The following is a 17,006-nucleotide window of genomic DNA, read 5'->3' on the forward strand; positions in this document are numbered from 1 at the left end:
CAAAAATCAAATTAGATGATGTGCCTAAAGTTCTTTGTAAATCCAGCAATAGAATTGTACTTTATTATTATTGCAAAATCTTACACATGATAGAAACTTAATAAATTGTTACATTAGGTTGTATCAACACAAACAAGCCAGCTTGAATGAATTTATTAAAATAAAACAGCTATACAAACAATTGTATTTAGTCGCATTGACTAGATGCCTTATAACTCATTAGAATTTTTCTTTCAACTATTTGTTTTGGCAATTTGTAAAAACAGCTTATGAGCAGGTTGATTTCTGGGAATACTTCTTTACTTAGAAAAGTTACCTTTACCATCAGTGACTATTGACTGAACTCAAGTAGGTTGTATTTAGTAATACTACTCTTTGGATCATGGAGAACATGCTCTTGTCATTTGGGAGTTAACAATAGAAAATAGTTATTTTCCTATATTTTTGGTTATTTTATTCATCACATTTTATCTCTCCCCCCCAAACCACATCATCTCTCTGATTCCCATGCATCTAGATCTCTGGGTCCTCTAAATCATATTGGGTCAGGTCTTGCAGCAATATTCCCAGGCTTTGGCTTGAACCTCTTCCCCATCTGTCACTGACCTGCCTCTCCCAACAGGCATAGAAACAGGAGTGAGAGGTGTGTGTGCCACTAAAAAGGGCTTATGACAAGATGGGAACCTAATAGCCTGACAGAAATGTGTACTATCCTGATCTTCAAATAATTCATTTTTTGTACCTTGTACAGAAAAGAAGAAAAAACATAGACTTAGCACTGATGAGATTTTAGTCCTATAAATCAAGTTTAGTTTTCTAATTTTACTGGGTCACAGAGGCAGTAAGTCACAGAACAAGGATTTGAATCTAGGACTTCAGATTCCCAAGTCAGTGGTCTTTCCAATATTTGGTGTTGCTTCCTGTGTTATGGTAGATGTCAGTCTTGTCCCCTAAAACTAGTGTTATTACATGTGCTGCTGGCTTTAAATGAGCTAATTTTGTGGACATATTTTCCAAGGAATTAGCCAAGATTGGGTCTTTAAAAAATCTTTGCAAAGTTATTTTCTAACTTGAAGAATACTTTATTATCAGAGTTTTGCATTTATACTTGAAAATAATTAGTTTGATATCATTCATAATGTATTATTTCATAGAGAAAAAGTCATTCTGTTCTCTAGAAGCAGTATTGAATGAATTTCTCCTGTAGCATTATCACTGGTATTATTCATTGCACAGTTATTAAAATAAACATTGATTTTTTTTCCATGTATTGATTGTAGGCTAGTGTGTAGGAACATTGCCTGAATCATTGATTACTTGTCTAGGACAATATACCACAAAATTCTATAAAAACAAAATATTGAACTGTATCTAGCTTTATAATGAGTGCTTTATTTTTAATCAAATTCCCTTAAATGCTAGCTGTTTTCCTATAAGGTGTATTTTCTCTTTTTATAGCATGTGCTGAACTTTAGAACAAGTGATTTTTTTCTTGTTTAAGTGAAGTGTTGTGCCCCAAACTGGACAGTGGAGAGAGCTATGTGAAGATAACAGTGTGTGTGTGTGTGTGTGTGTGTGTGTGTGTGTGTGTGTGTGTGTGTGTGAGAGAGAGAGAGACAGAGAGAGAGAGACAGTGAGAGAGAGAGAGAATGAAAGAGATTGAGAGGGCACCTATTTGTTCATGAATTCAGTAAAAATAAAAACAGAAATTCTCCCTAAAGAAATAAATTTGTTCTAAATTCTCAAAAAAAAATTGATGCTTCCTAAAAACATCACAAACAAGTCTCTTTCTTCTCCCTTCCTTCCCTCCCCCATTTCCCCCCAAGAGATGTGAAAAAATAGAAAGTAAGAGAAGCAAGGGGAAAACCATCGGGATAAAGACATGTCCTTAATTTTTTTGGCACTGTGTGGTATAGTAGAAAGAACACTGGATTAGGAGTGAGAAGTCATGGGTTTGAATCTGACTTTGGTACTTATTCTCTTGCCTCCCCCACTGATCTTGGATGACTTCATTTTTCTGGGTATGAGTTTCCATACTTATAAACTCAAAGGGTCCCTTCCTGTCCGAAGACTCTAGGACTATTAGGATGCTTCTAGGATTAGGGTCACAAGTAATGCAAGAAATGATATTATATTCAGATGAGTAACACAATGTTTAAGGAAAAATCTCAAATCAGAAATTTTGATGAGGTGCTAAAATTTGACGTAATGGAATAGACTGAAGAGAATTTGTAAATATCAATGAATGTCACCAAGAGCAGAATTAATGTAGTAAAGATAAAATGGCAGACAATACTATTGAAAATTAAAAAAAAAAGAATTTAGGTGAAAATGCTCAGAAAGCAATATGGATTTGGAAGACAGATTAGGAGAAGAACCCTCAGAATTACTAGAGTATCTGAAATTACTGAAGAAAAAAAGAACTTGAAACTTACATTTCATGAAATTGTATGAGACAATTCCCCAGAACTATCAAAAGGCAGCATTATTCCACCAATAAAAAGAATTCACAGAATCTCAGGGATGGCTATTAACTCAGGCTTATTATTGTAAGCTCTCAGAACTAAAATCTAGTCTTCCCTCCCCTTCCTCCCCAAAAAAAGTCTTTTAAGTTCCAAGAAGGAAGTCACTTGTCAAAAACATCAGTTAGGATTTTCCAGGCTCTTTGTTTTTGTTATTTTCTTTTGTTTTTCCTTCAGTAACCAGAAAATGACAGAAGAAATTGGGCAGTGACTATACACAAAATTCAAAACATGTGCTTTGATGCTAGACTTAATTTTGCATCAAATCTAAGAATTCATTTTGAATGTAAAAATTAGACTTTTAGAAGCCAAGAAAACCTCAAAGAATTCATGGGAAGACAAATATAATTCAGTTATCTATAGAAATGCCAAGAATCAAGTACTTTAGAACATGAACATGAATACAACTGTGATTGCCTACATGTTAAATAATGTGTCATGTATAGATGTTATATAGTTTTACATATGATAATGTAGAATATATAATCAATCACAGTTATATCTGTACATGTAGCTATCTATACACATACATATATACATATGTATACATATACGTATACATGTGTGTATACACACACTATATATATGTGTATGTATTTGTGTTATTATTGGGTAAATTACTGAATGATAGATACCATTGGTTAAATAAATTGGGAATGGGTGATATTTTCAAGATGAGAATTAAAGAAAATTCTATAGTGTTATACAGATATTTGGTTTAGGATGTTTTAAAAAAAATGGAATCCAACAATCTCCAGGAAGCATGATATCAAAAGAGGAAAGCAGGTGAAGCCAAGATGGTGGAGTGACAGCTCGTATTCACCTAAGCTCTAGGACAGACTCCTTCAGATACCTCTAAAAAGAGAATCTGAACAAATTTTAGAGTGACAGAAACCAACAGGAGACAGAGTGTGGCAGATTTCCAACCCAGGACAGACTGTTGCATGGGACTGGAGGAGTACACAGTGAACAGGCTGTACCAGCATGGATTCTGCCATAGCAAAGCTGAGCAGGAAGCCCTGGGCAGTCTGATGCAGCAGCTGTGCTGTGGAATCTCAAACATATCAGCTCACGACAGGAGTCCAGTGGAAGTGAGCAAGAGAGAACCACAGAACCTCAGGTAACTGCAGCAGCTTCTCCTGAGATTATTAGCCCAGAGATTTAATGTCTGTAAGTCATCTACTTGAACTTCTAGGAGCCAAGAGCAGATTTAATGTCTGTAAGTCACCTACTTGAACTTCCGGGAACTAAGATGGTGGAGTGATCAGTAACTGCTATCTCCCTCCCCTTGTTGACCTTGAAAAACTCAGAGACTATTTCCCCAGGAAAAGTCCTGGAACAATGGGATCACCCGAAGGGGTAAACAGTCTCTTAACCCATGAGGCTAGGAAAATCGCATAGGGGGTCCTTCTTGCTGTGGCTGATGTGGACTAATGCAAGACTGGAGCTGTCCCAGACAGCCCCACCCCAGCGAACCTGGAGGAGATCCTGATCCCCAGGGGGATGGAGGCTGCAGTTGTCAACACCAGGACCCCAGGCATGCCTTAGCACCTCAGGGGAATTGGGAAGATACTAGCACAGATGGGTTCACCAAGCGCCAAGCTTACCTATGCTGTAACTCAGCAGAGGAAACCTCCTGTAGTCAGACCACCACTCCCCTACACTTAAAGTAGCTAGCTCCAGGGTAACTCCGGGGAAACCCAAAAAGACTTCCCTGAGCCTCTGCTTTTGCACACCAGCCAACTCAGCAACAGGTAAGCTGCAGCATTTTAGCTTCTAACTGAAAGAACCAGAGGCCACAATACATAAAGCCTCAAGTTCTAGGCACAAGAACTGTGGGACAGAGCCCCCTGTGCCCCAGAAGTAGAGATCTACTTTAACAGCCAGAAAAGTGTGATCATCATGAGCAAGAAGCAAACCAGAAAAGAAAAGGCCATAGAATCTTTTTATGGGAACAAGGACCGAAACACGAATAATACCAAAGAGGTCAGCATTGAGACTGTACTCCCATCTGAAACTTCAGAAGGGAATATGAACTGGTCTCAAGCCCAAAGAGCATTCTTGGAAGAGCGTAAGAAGTATTTTTAAAGCCAAATTAGAGAAATAGAAGAAAAACTTGCCAATGATTTTAAAAATATGAAAAAAGAATTCTCTGAAGAGAATAGCTTCTTAAAAAGAAAAATTAGACAAATGCAAAAGGAAGTACCAAAGAGGAAAGTAAAGTTTAAGATTTTACAGCTAGTTCCAGAAAACATGGAATTTTTTGGAAGATAGCAAAGTCAAAATCAAACCAGAAGGTAATGAGAGAACAAAAGGGAAATTACACTGAAAAGCACAAATGAAAAGGAATGCATATCAATTTTGGATACACATTGACCAAATAATTTAGTAGTTGAACTTATAAGGGAAATACTTGTAATTTTGCAAAAGAGAAATAGTTGGAAATCTAGTGCAATTTTTTTAGTACCTCGCTATCAGAATATGGATCATAAAAAAGTAAGTCTTGAGTATTCAACAAACCAGATTTAATAACTACTATACATGTATGAAGGCATAAAAGAGAGTGTGAGAGAGAGCAAACAGTGGGAAAAAGAAAGAATGCACATTTTTGTTTCAAATATACAGGGACTTTCACTATGATGTGTCTTTTTCTTTGTGATAGCTAAGTCATAGTTAAATTCATAAAGCCAGAAAATTTAAATGCTCTATTTTCAGCCAAAGATGTTAGTATCATTGAGGGTTCTATTTACATGTTGAGGGCTGGTGATTTTCTCAGGTGTAGGTAGTCCCACCACCAGGGAAAATCCAAGTCCACCGATAACTTATCTTCTTAGGCAACTGGGGAGGCAGGCAGGAAATTTGTCCTTGTTTAATTACTTAAAGGCAGATTTTGAACTAAGATTTTACTGGCTTGTGGAGCACTCTATCTCCTTTGCCATGCTGTCCCAATCATTCATAACAGTGACTAAATGAAATCAGATATTTGATCATTAAAACACATAAGCCTTACATAAAGACTTTAAACTTTAAACCAGTTTTGACAGTCAGAAAGAAATGAACATTTAGAAGTATGTCCTCCGCCAGTGACCAGATGGAGCCAATATTATAAAAATGCCCATACTTTTTAATTGATATATAGATTCAATTCAGTTCAATACTAATGACTTACTTTATAGTGTGGTAAAAAATATAGCAAGGGGAACTTGATTTTGGAAGAGGTAGACAACACCTCAATGTAAGACTGTATTTAAAATGAATTCCATGATGTTAAATGGTAGACTTATTTTTGGATAAATTCAATTCCTTGGAAAATTACTTCTTAGAGGAAAATCTACCTTCAAAAAGCATAATTCAATTCAATGAGCATTCATTAAGCACTTACTGGGCACCAGGCACCATGGGGATAAATATTTTCATAAACTTGAAAAGAAAATTCATTTGTAATTCAAAAATGAAAGTATCAATGCCCTCAAGGATCTGAACATTCTTATTGGAGGAAACAACTGGTATATGATAGATAAATTTAAAATATACCCTAAGTACATACAAGGTGATTTTGGTCAGGGGAATGAGCACTAGGGATTCCATAGTGGGAGGTATGTATGAGGAAATCAGGAAAAGTCTCTATAGGAAGCCATGCTTAAACTGAGCCTTGAAGGTCATAAAGTGGAAGTGTGAGAGGTGGGGAGGTGATCATTGTAGGCATGGGGGACATTTTATGCAAAGGCATGGAGGTGGGAGATGGAATATTATACATGAAAAATAACCAGCAGACAATCTTGGAATTTAGATTATACAAGAGGCAGTAGCGTAGTTAACCTGGAAAGATAAGTTAGATAAATTAACCCAGAAAGTTAACTAGTTAACTTGGAAAGTTAAACCAGTTAACGTGGAAAGTTAAACCAGTTAACCTGGAAAGATAAGTTAGAAGCAGACTGTAAAGGACCTTCAGTGCTCAGTAGAATTTGTTATCCTACACAAACAGTAATAGGGAGCTCCTGAAAATTTTGAGCAGGTGAGTAATGTGGTCAGATCTGTGTTTTGGGAGCATTGATTTGACTGCTGGGTGGAAGGTAGAATGGAGAGGGGAGAGGCTGGAGGTAGGCAGTCCAGGCCATAAGCAATAAGGGCCTACAACTTACCATTAGTTTAAAAAAAATTAGCAGAATCCTACATTTTCTTGAATATTCAGTGGTTGATTATAGGCCTCAGTTACTCCTTTCCTCCTCAATCTGATTCTGTGGCATTTGTCCAGCTCCTAGATCAGAATTTTCCAGTAAAGGCAGAAATAATAACAGGTATTCTCACCCTTGGGTGTCTCTTGTTTCTCTCTGGCAAAACTCTATTGAAGGGGATAAAAATTGAACCTCACCCTTGATGACCATGAAGTAATATTTTAAAGAAAATAGTAAGCATTTTGGTTAGCTTCTTGCTTTTTCTCATGTATTTTGCTCCAAAGAGCTACTTCATAGTCATGTAGAAAGGTTTTCATAATAATTGTCTCTACCATTTTTGTCCCTTTTCTTAGATTTGCAGTGGCTTTTACAGAATCGATGAAGGAAATGGCACTCAATAAGTGGGTATGTTTTAATTTTTTATCATTATTTACAGTTGTACAAGTGGAATCATGGGCAAAGTGAAAATAAATATATTGGAAGGCATCCCATTTGGATATGGAAATTTTGCCCACTACTAGTGACTGTAACAACCAGTATAGCATATTTTGTTTTTCACTTATTAATGTTTTTCTTTTGTGCAGCTACTTTGAACCTTCATGGATATTTTTCAGTGGTAAAAATAACAACCAACTCTTCAAGGCAAACATTAACTTTTTTTTCTCTCTCTCCTTTTTGTTTGACTGGCTTGAAGCCTGGATTATAAGTTGCCAGTAAAGTAAAGATCGTTGATTTCATATCTACTGATTGCAAAAGATTCTTGGCAAGTAGATGCCCTTTTCCAAAGTCAGACCATTTAAACGGGTAGAATTCAATTGAGTAAGTGGTTGTACTGAAATCTCTTATGAACTCTGGGATTTCAGAGTTGGGAGGTCATCAGAATATATCTAGTCCAAAACATGCTTTAAAAGTAGTTCCCACTGTTAACACTTCTGACAAATAGCCATGCAGCCTCTGCTACGACATCCCCATGAAAGGGAAACTCTTCCTCCTTCATTAATGGCTGCAGCAGCCCAGTTCACTTTGAGACTGCTCTAACTGTTAGGAAGTTTCTGTTGATGGTTAGACTTTAATATACGTTCTGGTAACTTTCACCTGTGTCTTCCCGGTTCTTCATTCTGGAATCAGACAAAACAAGTCTAATCTGTCTTCCACTGCCCTTTGAATGTTTGACGAATGCTATCCTATCCCTTCTGAATCTTTTTTCCAGGCTAAACAAGCTAGTTTCTTCATCCACTCCCATAGGACACAAACTCAGTCAGGGCCTTCACCATCCTGATAGCCTTCCTCTAAATTCTCCAACTTATTTAGCAAGTAGAAAGACTTGATAGTTTCACTTGATATTTTATTATCTTAGTAGTTGTTGAATTTTTATGAAATCCACTTTTTCCCTAATCATGATCAAGAATGCAGTAGGAAAATGGTTTTAAAATATTTTTTGTCCTTTGGAAAGGACAAAAATAGATCCCAGAATTGAGCCTTCCCCATCTAGACCGTGGGCTTAGTCCACAATTTTGTGTTCCTGCAATGCCTTGCACACATATAAAAGGTTTTTGATTAGGATGCTGTTTTAGGAGGATTTATTTTCAAAGTGGTTTAGAATGGATGGAGGGAGAGAGAGATTTTTGGCAGCAAGACCAGTTGGGAGGCATAGGTCTTGTCTCAGCATGAGAGGCTTAATGCAAGTGGGAAGGCACAGGTTTCAAGGAAAGAATTGGTTACCCTTTGGATATGGAAGAGTGAGAGAAAGGTGGAAGAGGCACTAACCGTGAGGTTTTGAAATTGAGTGGTTAAAAAAGCAGTGGTACCACTAGTAGAAATAGAGAAACAAGTAGGAGAAACTGAGTTTTTTTCTTCTTCCCTCCCCTCTCCTCTTCTCCTCTCCTCTTCTTCCTTTTCTTTAAGGAAGGAAGGATGGATGCTGCTAGTGTGGGGAGGGAATTAAGATGTCCATTTTGTTCATGTTAAATTTGTGATACAGATAGGACACCCAGGTGGAAAAATCTCAAGTAGACATTTGATAAGTTCAGAAGAGAAACCAGAACTGGAAACTGAGGTCAGAGACTAGGGAGTCACTTAGATGTGACAGTTGAATCCATGAGGGTGATTTACTTTTCGACTGCTTTAGATTTTGAATAATACATCAATAAAAAGTATATAAATTCTAATACAAATGTAAGGTCCATGTATATATATATTTTAGGATAAGTCACTTACATGTCATTTCTATAAGAACCTACTTCTCCTTTTCCATTCTTAACAGTGACATGATATTTGAGTAATTACAATTTGATTCTTAATTGCACGATTGTCAGCTGGAGCTTTAATTTTGTAATGCATATATTAGTGAATGGATTTGCTTTACTGCATAATGGAATTAACTAATCCCCTAATTATTATAAAACCACAATAAATCACCTTATTCCAATAAACCCCAGACAAAAGAAATTTATGAATTTTATTTGGATACTTTCCTGATTACTAAGGAGGAGGAAGTGTGTGTATGTGTGTGTGTGTGTGTGTGTGTGTGTGTGTGTGTGTGTTTATACAGATGTGATTCTCTCTCTAGCGATATTGTTTTACATAGACTTAGGTTTTTTGTGTGTATAGGTTTAAATATAGGTTATAAATTGGCTTATGTATAGGTTTGTGTATAACTACATTTATATGTATGCAAAATTAAAACACACCTATTTCTGTATATGTATATTATATGGAACTACACACACCACACACACACACACACACACACACACACACACACACACACACACGGCAGCACAGCTTAGTGGATAGAGAAATGGCCTTGAATATAGGAAGACCTGACTTCATATTCCTCTCCTGAAATATACAGGCTGTGTCACTCTGGCCAAGTCTCTTAACATCTAAGTGTCCTGGGCAGCTCTCTAAGTTGTAGAGAAGGTACTGACCTGCCTTGGCAGAGGGAGTTTCCTTACCTGAGAGTTCCCTCTGACAATGAAATCACAGGTCCAGTCTCTCTACATAAGTGTAGACATACTCATGTGCTGGGTCATTATATGCTCTTGCACGTACATGTATATTTGTATATTCATAATTTTGACGTGAATTTGTTCCAACATTTGTGGATTTTTTTCTTCCTAAAGTAGGCAAACCTATTTATCTAACCTTTAAATAGGAGTTTACTTAAATGCAGTTGTCAATAATATATTTGCTGCTGGTATAAAACTCAAGTAGCCAGCCTCCTTAGTCACTCTGGTTTTAATTTCATCCTGTATCTATATCTAGGTCTTTGTATATGTACAGGAGCTCTACTAAGGCAAAGGGAAAACCTACCTCATCATTCTGAAGCAGCTTCTGCCACAGTACTTAATATTAGATGACTTATGCTGATAAAAACATGCCAAAGAAAGGGTTTCCTTGCAATTTACCGCCAGGTGAAAGGATGGCATCTTAGACAATTCTCTATGATGGGTTGATGGCATGTGATCGTTTTTGGCTGGGTATCCATGAACCACAAAGCCATGAAATTTGTTTGTATCCCAGTAAGATAACTTGCTTTTCACCTTTTTTTTCTATGGTCCCCTTTTACTGTCTTCTAGATTTTTATAGACAACACCTCAACGTAAGACTGTATTTAATGGTAAACAATGAATCCCATGATGTTACATAGTAGCCTTTTATTTTTGGATAAATTTCATTTCATACAATGTGATATTTGGCAGTGGTAACTGCTGTGTAATCATAAACATTTTTAGTTTTTAGCATTTTATATGTATTCTTATGTGTTTCACATGTAATTCTTACTAAATGTTATATATATAAATATCATGTATAATTTAAGAAATATTTTAACAGTATAAAATTTTGATCCATTAACATTCCATAAAACTATAGTTGAGAGTGTAGCTATGTTGCTACTGTAGATGTGTTGCTGCTTATTACAAATAATGTACTTTACATTTCTGAATTTGTAGTACTGTGTCTAATTATGAGAACTGCTTCACCTATCAAGGGGAGAAATTCTTTGGTCTTCTTGAAACCTGGCCGAAATACAGGTCACTAAAGGAAGGTTTCTTCTAACCTGAGTCTGTGATCCTAGATCTCTCTACATGGGCCTCAGGTTGTTTCAAAGCCTATAGGCTTATGATAAGTTTCCCTTGGTCCAGTTCAATGGGATGAAGAGAATGCAAACACATATAACTCATGTGATTAATTGTTGTGGCCTCTTACCCCTATTTCTCATTTTGAATTGCCCAGTTTGGATTTTCCATGTCTGAGTTGGTTTTTCAACTTTAAGCACAAATCATTGGCTCCAGGGATTTAGAAGTAATTGTTTTTTTGGGAAAGGGCCTTCAAGAATGCTATATAAAATAGGAATCCAATACAAGAGGGAAAAAATGAATTAATGTTATTTTTTTAGAATTTCTTCTGTTAAAAACCAACTGATATTTGAGTCCTACAAAACAATGGAAGTGATCACTGACTGCATAAGTATTTAGATAGGTTCTTTGGGGCCAGACCATTTTAATGGTTTTTATTTATTTATTTAGAAAAGTAGCCTCATTTTCAGCCTTCTTTGGCCATTTATCTTTCCTTCTGCATCTTAGGTAGAAATTATTTTTTCTGCACTAGTTATTGTAGGCAATACCTATATGTGCAATTTATTTCCATCTACATAAACTCATCAGAAATTCTTTTGGAAATTGATATGCAGAAAGCAAGACAGGTTTCTTTGGCTGTTACATGAGCAGTTCATACCACAGGTGAGCTCAGAAAGTCAACCTACTAACTGGTGCTAGCCTAACTAAGTGAACTGCTTAATGACAAATTCCCAGCATGTTGGCTCTAATGACTTCTTACGTCCTTTTGCTGCATATTTTTTGTTTGTCATCTGATTATCCCAGAATATCAGACAATAGTAAAAAGCACATGTGCCCTCCCATCATGTACCAAGTCCTTTTTATATACATCAATTTCACCCTTTTTTTTTTTTTGTCTTCAGGAATGGGAGGTTTTACGTCAACATCACCTCTAAGTTCTTTTTAAGTGAAACCTCAAGGATTAATCATAAAATAAATATTGAGATAAATAAATATCTAATAAGGCATTTTCTCTTCAGAGAACTTTGGTTGGAGGAAATGTGAAAATGTCTCAAGTGCTCTTTTTCCATGTGAGAACACTGGGATTTGGAGTTCCAGACTGTTAAGCATATTCCAATATGTTCCGTATGCTATCTGAAAATAACTCATTTTATCTGGGCCCCCAACCTTGGGAATGAACAGAAAATGTTTCAATTGGGCCCAACCTGCTAAGGCAGAGGAAAGGCAAAAATGGTTTCTGAGACATTCTCAGAGTACTTGTTTTCTCTTACAATTTGAATTTTTAAAAAGCCACAAACTTCCCTGGAATTTTCCTTTGATACTGTGTATATAGCTTCATCTTTTTTCTTCCACTGTGGAGGAACGTGTAGCATACACTATATAATACTGTTTTATTTCTAATGGAATCTGTGGCTTCTTTTGGTGTTATAGTCACTCATCTGTTTCTTTCATTGTGGATCAGAGTGAATCATTATTTGAATTTCATTATTGAATTTGCTTCTCATCTTACTACTCTCTCTATTTTTTTCCTGTATGAAGCATTTTCCTTTGGCTAGTTTCCTGACCTTGAGGGTAGACTTGAGAGAATGTTCATTTTTCATCTCGCTAGTGGGCAGGTGGAAGGGAAGGAGGAGATGTGTGGTTGGGCCTAGGGAGGGAGAAAGAGAGATCTTCTCAACGTATGTACATCTATTTCTGTGAGTTACTATGATGGAGACATATTTGGTAATATTTCATACCTGCTTTCAACATTTATTATAGGTTTTTTTAGCTCTTTAAGTCAAAACTTAACTCAGAAGCTTGCTAGTGATTTTAAAATAAAATCACTTGTATGTAAGCCTTTGGGGAAATTACTAAAATTGCATATATCCTTTAAAAATGTGAATATTGTGTATCGTCTCCATTTGCAGGTTCTTTTCATTTTCATTAATTGAAAACTGACAAATAATAATAGAGATCTTATATATAAGGATCACATTTGAATTCTCTTTCAAACTTTGAAAAACATTTTGAATAATCTTTTAAAAACTTGATAAATAAGGGCTTCGATAGAGAATATTTGGCTCTTTAAACAAATAACTTTTTCTGTCTTTAGGCCAAAGAACACTGCACTTTTAAGTTTTCCTTTTTCTAATACCTGTTTCCGTTATTCAACAGCAGACTATATTATAACAAATTGCTTTGAGGAGATACATTTACATGAGCATATGTACATATAACAATTTTTATGTGATAAATCATGATACATAAGTAACATAGGTATGTCCAAAAAGATCTTTTACTTTTCAGTTCAGTCACATATACACATATTAATATGTTATTTCCTAAAGACTCTTTGTCTTTATGGATCAAATTAAACAATAGCTTATTGATGCAGAAATTATAGATGAGGATTATTTTAATCTCTTTCAGAAATCACATGAATTCAGATGCATCTTTATGATCTTTATGGTTTCTGTGATAACTAGAGAATATAACTTCCAGGTAAATCTTTTATTAGGACAAAGAGAGTTATTTCAAAGAAAGTGAGGTGATAATAAGAAATGAGTAGAGAAAGGTGAAATTTTTCTAGGACATTTTAATATATAAAATCTTTTAAAAATCAGTATCAGCCTTTTGGATTTTACTAGGTCCTATACATTTTTCTTTCATTATAAAGATGAAAATAACCACAGCCTTTTTCCCCCTTAACTGTGTTTTTTTTTGCTTTTCTAGCTGATATTAAAACATCCTTTAACAAAATTGAAAACCATATATTGCTGAACAATTAAGTAAACTTGATTCTTCCTCACCCCAGTTTTTTCCATGTTGTAAAACAAATTTTGATAAAAGAATGCTGTGATTTAAGAGCTCACTGTACATCTACCACAAGCTTTTCAAAAGATTAATTCATTCTACTTCTGTACTATGTTTTTTTTCCTGTGGATTGAAAAGTATGCAATATTTTTCTAAGAGAACATTTTAAGTTTGTGTGCTGCTGAGGATAGTGGACACAGACAACCTGAATAAGAAACAATGATGGGACCCTAATCTTAGCCCCTCGGTTTATTTTTTTCTTTCTTTATGAAGAAACTTTTTAGACCTATTCATTTCCTTTTATGGTCTCTTTTAGGACTGAAGTTTAGCAATGTGAATGAGAATCTCAGTTTCTGTTACAATTCAGAATTTTATCTTCCTTCACCCAAGTAGTTTTTCCTTTTATTTTTCAGGAGGATTATATAAAGATATTACGTATCTTTAGAACCATCTTACTTCTTGAAGCATTCAGCATTAAAAGGCCCTGATGCCCACATGTAACAATCTGACGTTTAAGAGAGATTTTATGGCTGATGACTTGCAGGATTTTTTCCTATCCATAGTCATTCTGGTATATAATGTAGGGGCAGTCACTCTGTGCCCTCTTGCCTCTCTGCCAGCTGGGTAGCATCCCAGGAAGGCAACTTGCAGAGATGAATTTACAAATGGATTCCAAAAGGAACCTATTGCCGTTTCACATCCCCTCACCCTAACCCCATAGTCTACAGGTTGTCTTGTTTGCTGGATTTATATCTCTGTTTTGATGTCATATAGACACAGTCTCTGATGCTCCAGAGTCTTTGGCAGTGGAAAATGTGACTTCTCCATATCTTTATCTGTTGGATGTTGTCTTGGTTCTGGATTTGATGTTTTGGTAGGAATTTATGCTATCAAAAAATGGATTTTTTTTCCCCTCTGTGGCAATTAGTTGAAAAGTCCCACCCATTGAACTCAAAAGGAATAGTAGATATGTACTTTTGGCATGCAGAACATGAGTCAGTCATGTTAGGAGGTAATTTGGCCTCTGATTCTTACCATATTGAAAAGTCAGTTTTCCCCCTCCCCTTTGGAATACAACTTCTAAAGGGAAACCCTACCCCTACCCAATGAAGCAAGAAACCCAAAACAAGCTGTCTGAAAAGCTTTCTCTTCACCTGAATCATCAAGTTAAATAGATGTTCTTTGTTGCTGGCATGCACTCTGTTCAAGCTCATTTAACTTTTCTCCTAGCCTGGTAAGTGCAAAATCATCAGCTTGGTTGGTGTCTGTTATAACATGCATTGAATCTAATTTTAGGTCATTCCTTCCACTCTGCTTTTGGCCTAACAAAGATTTTTGTTCTTTCTCTTTGTGTGTGTGCATGTGTGTGTGTTGTTTTAATGGGCAAAACTCATTAAAATACAAGGATAGCTTTTTACTTTGGCAGATGTCAAAAGTCTGAGTAGTCGCATAGATGATTTTTGATAACTGTTTCCTGAGTAGGCTATTAATGGTTACTATTATATTTCTGAAATGTCATTGTGGGCCATCAAATTTATCTTTTCTTTTTCCTCTTTTCATAAGCCACATGCTAAGGGTAAAATCCATGTCCAAAATCAAGGTAAGCATTTTGAAATATAGAAAAGGTATGCTCTTTCTTTGCTTTTACCCTAGGTGGTGGTCAGCTTTAATTAATTATTCATTCAATCATTCATTTATCTGTGTTCATTTATTTATTTATCTTCATTCATGTATTCATTTAAATATTTAACAATTTATTTTCTATTTATCTATTCATTTGTTGAGCATAGTTTTAGGATTGAATTGACCCACCATTCGAAGAGTATTTGCTCTAGTGACTTAGAGTCTCTTGATGATCAAAACCTATTTCCTCTTTGTTCCTTTTTTCCTACCATAGTCAAATTTCACTGGTATTAAGAAGCCTGTAATTCCCTATGACATCATAGTTTTAAACTTAGTAAATTAGATCCATCTTCATCATTTTTCTCAGTTTTCCAATTGTATTTTTAATGGGGAACCCAATATTAAAATTATCTGAAAATTTATTATTTTAGAAACTCTATTAATAACTGATAGATTAGAATCAGGAGAATGATTTATACCATAAAATGCCAACACTGACAAAGTGAACAGTTCTGAAAGACTTAAGAACTCTGATCAAACATGATTGTAGAAAACCACTGGAGAGGAATTCTGCCCCCTTTCTAACACAGAGGTGAGAAACTCAATATGCAGATGGAGACACATTTTTAATGGGAATTTTTGCTTGACTATGGTCATTTTTTATAAGGAGCTTCTTTTTCCTTTCTTTTTTTTCCAGTGGGTTGAGGAGAAAATAATATAAATGCATACTAACTGAAAAAAAACCCCAAAATAACAAATAGACTTCATTGTATAAGTAAGGGAAAGATCTGTTTGAAAGGTCATTCCAAAGTCACGGTTTCAAGGATCTCTTAAGTTTGTCCAGTTCAGTGGATGCAGAATGAGTCTTTTGACCTTACTAGCCATTTTATGCAGACACATCCTTTGTAACAAAAGGAGACCAGATGAAAACTCAGAGTGGATTGGTCTAAATCTCATGAGAAAAACATTTAGAAAGAATCATGGGTATAACAGAAAAAAGCCCTCGATAGGGAGAGAGGAGCATGTGGTTTTTAGTAGTGACTCTAACCAGCTATGTGATCTTGGACAAGTCATTTCCCTTCCTCTGATCCTCAGTTTGCTTGTCTGTAAATTGATGAGGTTGGTTGTGATGACTTTTAGGGGTTCTTCCATTTTTAAGATCCTACTTTGTGGTGACCCAGATCCTTCTTTCGCTTCTCACTGGGCAGGAGCCTGGTCTAGAGAGTAAGCCCTAGATTCTCGTTAAGCTGTAAGGTCTCGTAATTCAGTGAAATTTCTCCCTCCACCAGATCTCTGCTCTGATGCCTTATGTTGTGGAGTTGACCTTTGGTTTTTGAAAACTTAAGTTTTCTGAGCCTAGACTCTGACAGGTGCTCCTAAAATGGAGAAGACTTCAAATATAGACCCAGCTGCAGGCTGTGTGTCTTATCAACTGAAGACCAGACTAGCCACTGTTGGCTACAAGGTGCTTTTTGTTTTTTGTTCATATCTCCTCATGAAAATTGACTATGATGGTATGAAACAGGGTTTCTTTTGTTATTTGCATTGGTGGGCTCTGTACCCATAGAAGAAATCTTTAGTGTCTGAAATATTGAAGTAAACATAGCATTCTCTTCAGAAACTGGAATTTTATGTAAAAATGCTGAATTTTGTGAATTTTAATTTTATGTAATTCAGCTCTGGGTCTGCAATTTGGGATTTTTATTTCTTGAGTGATTGTGGCAGGGGGGCCTTATGTTCGAATGGCCCTCTATGGTTTACCCAGAACATCTAAATCCAGTGTTTTGTGCTTCACGACTCTACAAGGC

The 17,006-nt window shown here is 35.9% G+C and overlaps 1 protein-coding gene across 3 annotated transcripts in view; it reads left to right on the forward strand.

The window, feature by feature from the left end:
* The window catches only part of GLT1D1 (glycosyltransferase 1 domain containing 1), a 108,128-nt gene that overhangs the window by 26,450 nt on the left and 64,672 nt on the right, over nucleotides 1–17,006 (forward strand). For all 3 annotated transcript variants that reach the window (XM_072600722.1, XM_072600720.1, XM_072600721.1), the window contains exons 4-5: nucleotides 7,051–7,102; nucleotides 15,139–15,175. In XM_072600722.1, the coding sequence (XP_072456823.1) occupies nucleotides 7,051–7,102; nucleotides 15,139–15,175 (89 nt within the window). The remainder of the gene's footprint in view (nucleotides 1–7,050; nucleotides 7,103–15,138; nucleotides 15,176–17,006) is intronic.

Source organism: Notamacropus eugenii, chromosome 4, assembly GCF_028372415.1.
Source record: "Notamacropus eugenii isolate mMacEug1 chromosome 4, mMacEug1.pri_v2, whole genome shotgun sequence".
In the NCBI taxonomy this organism is placed as follows: domain Eukaryota; kingdom Metazoa; phylum Chordata; class Mammalia; order Diprotodontia; family Macropodidae; genus Notamacropus; species Notamacropus eugenii.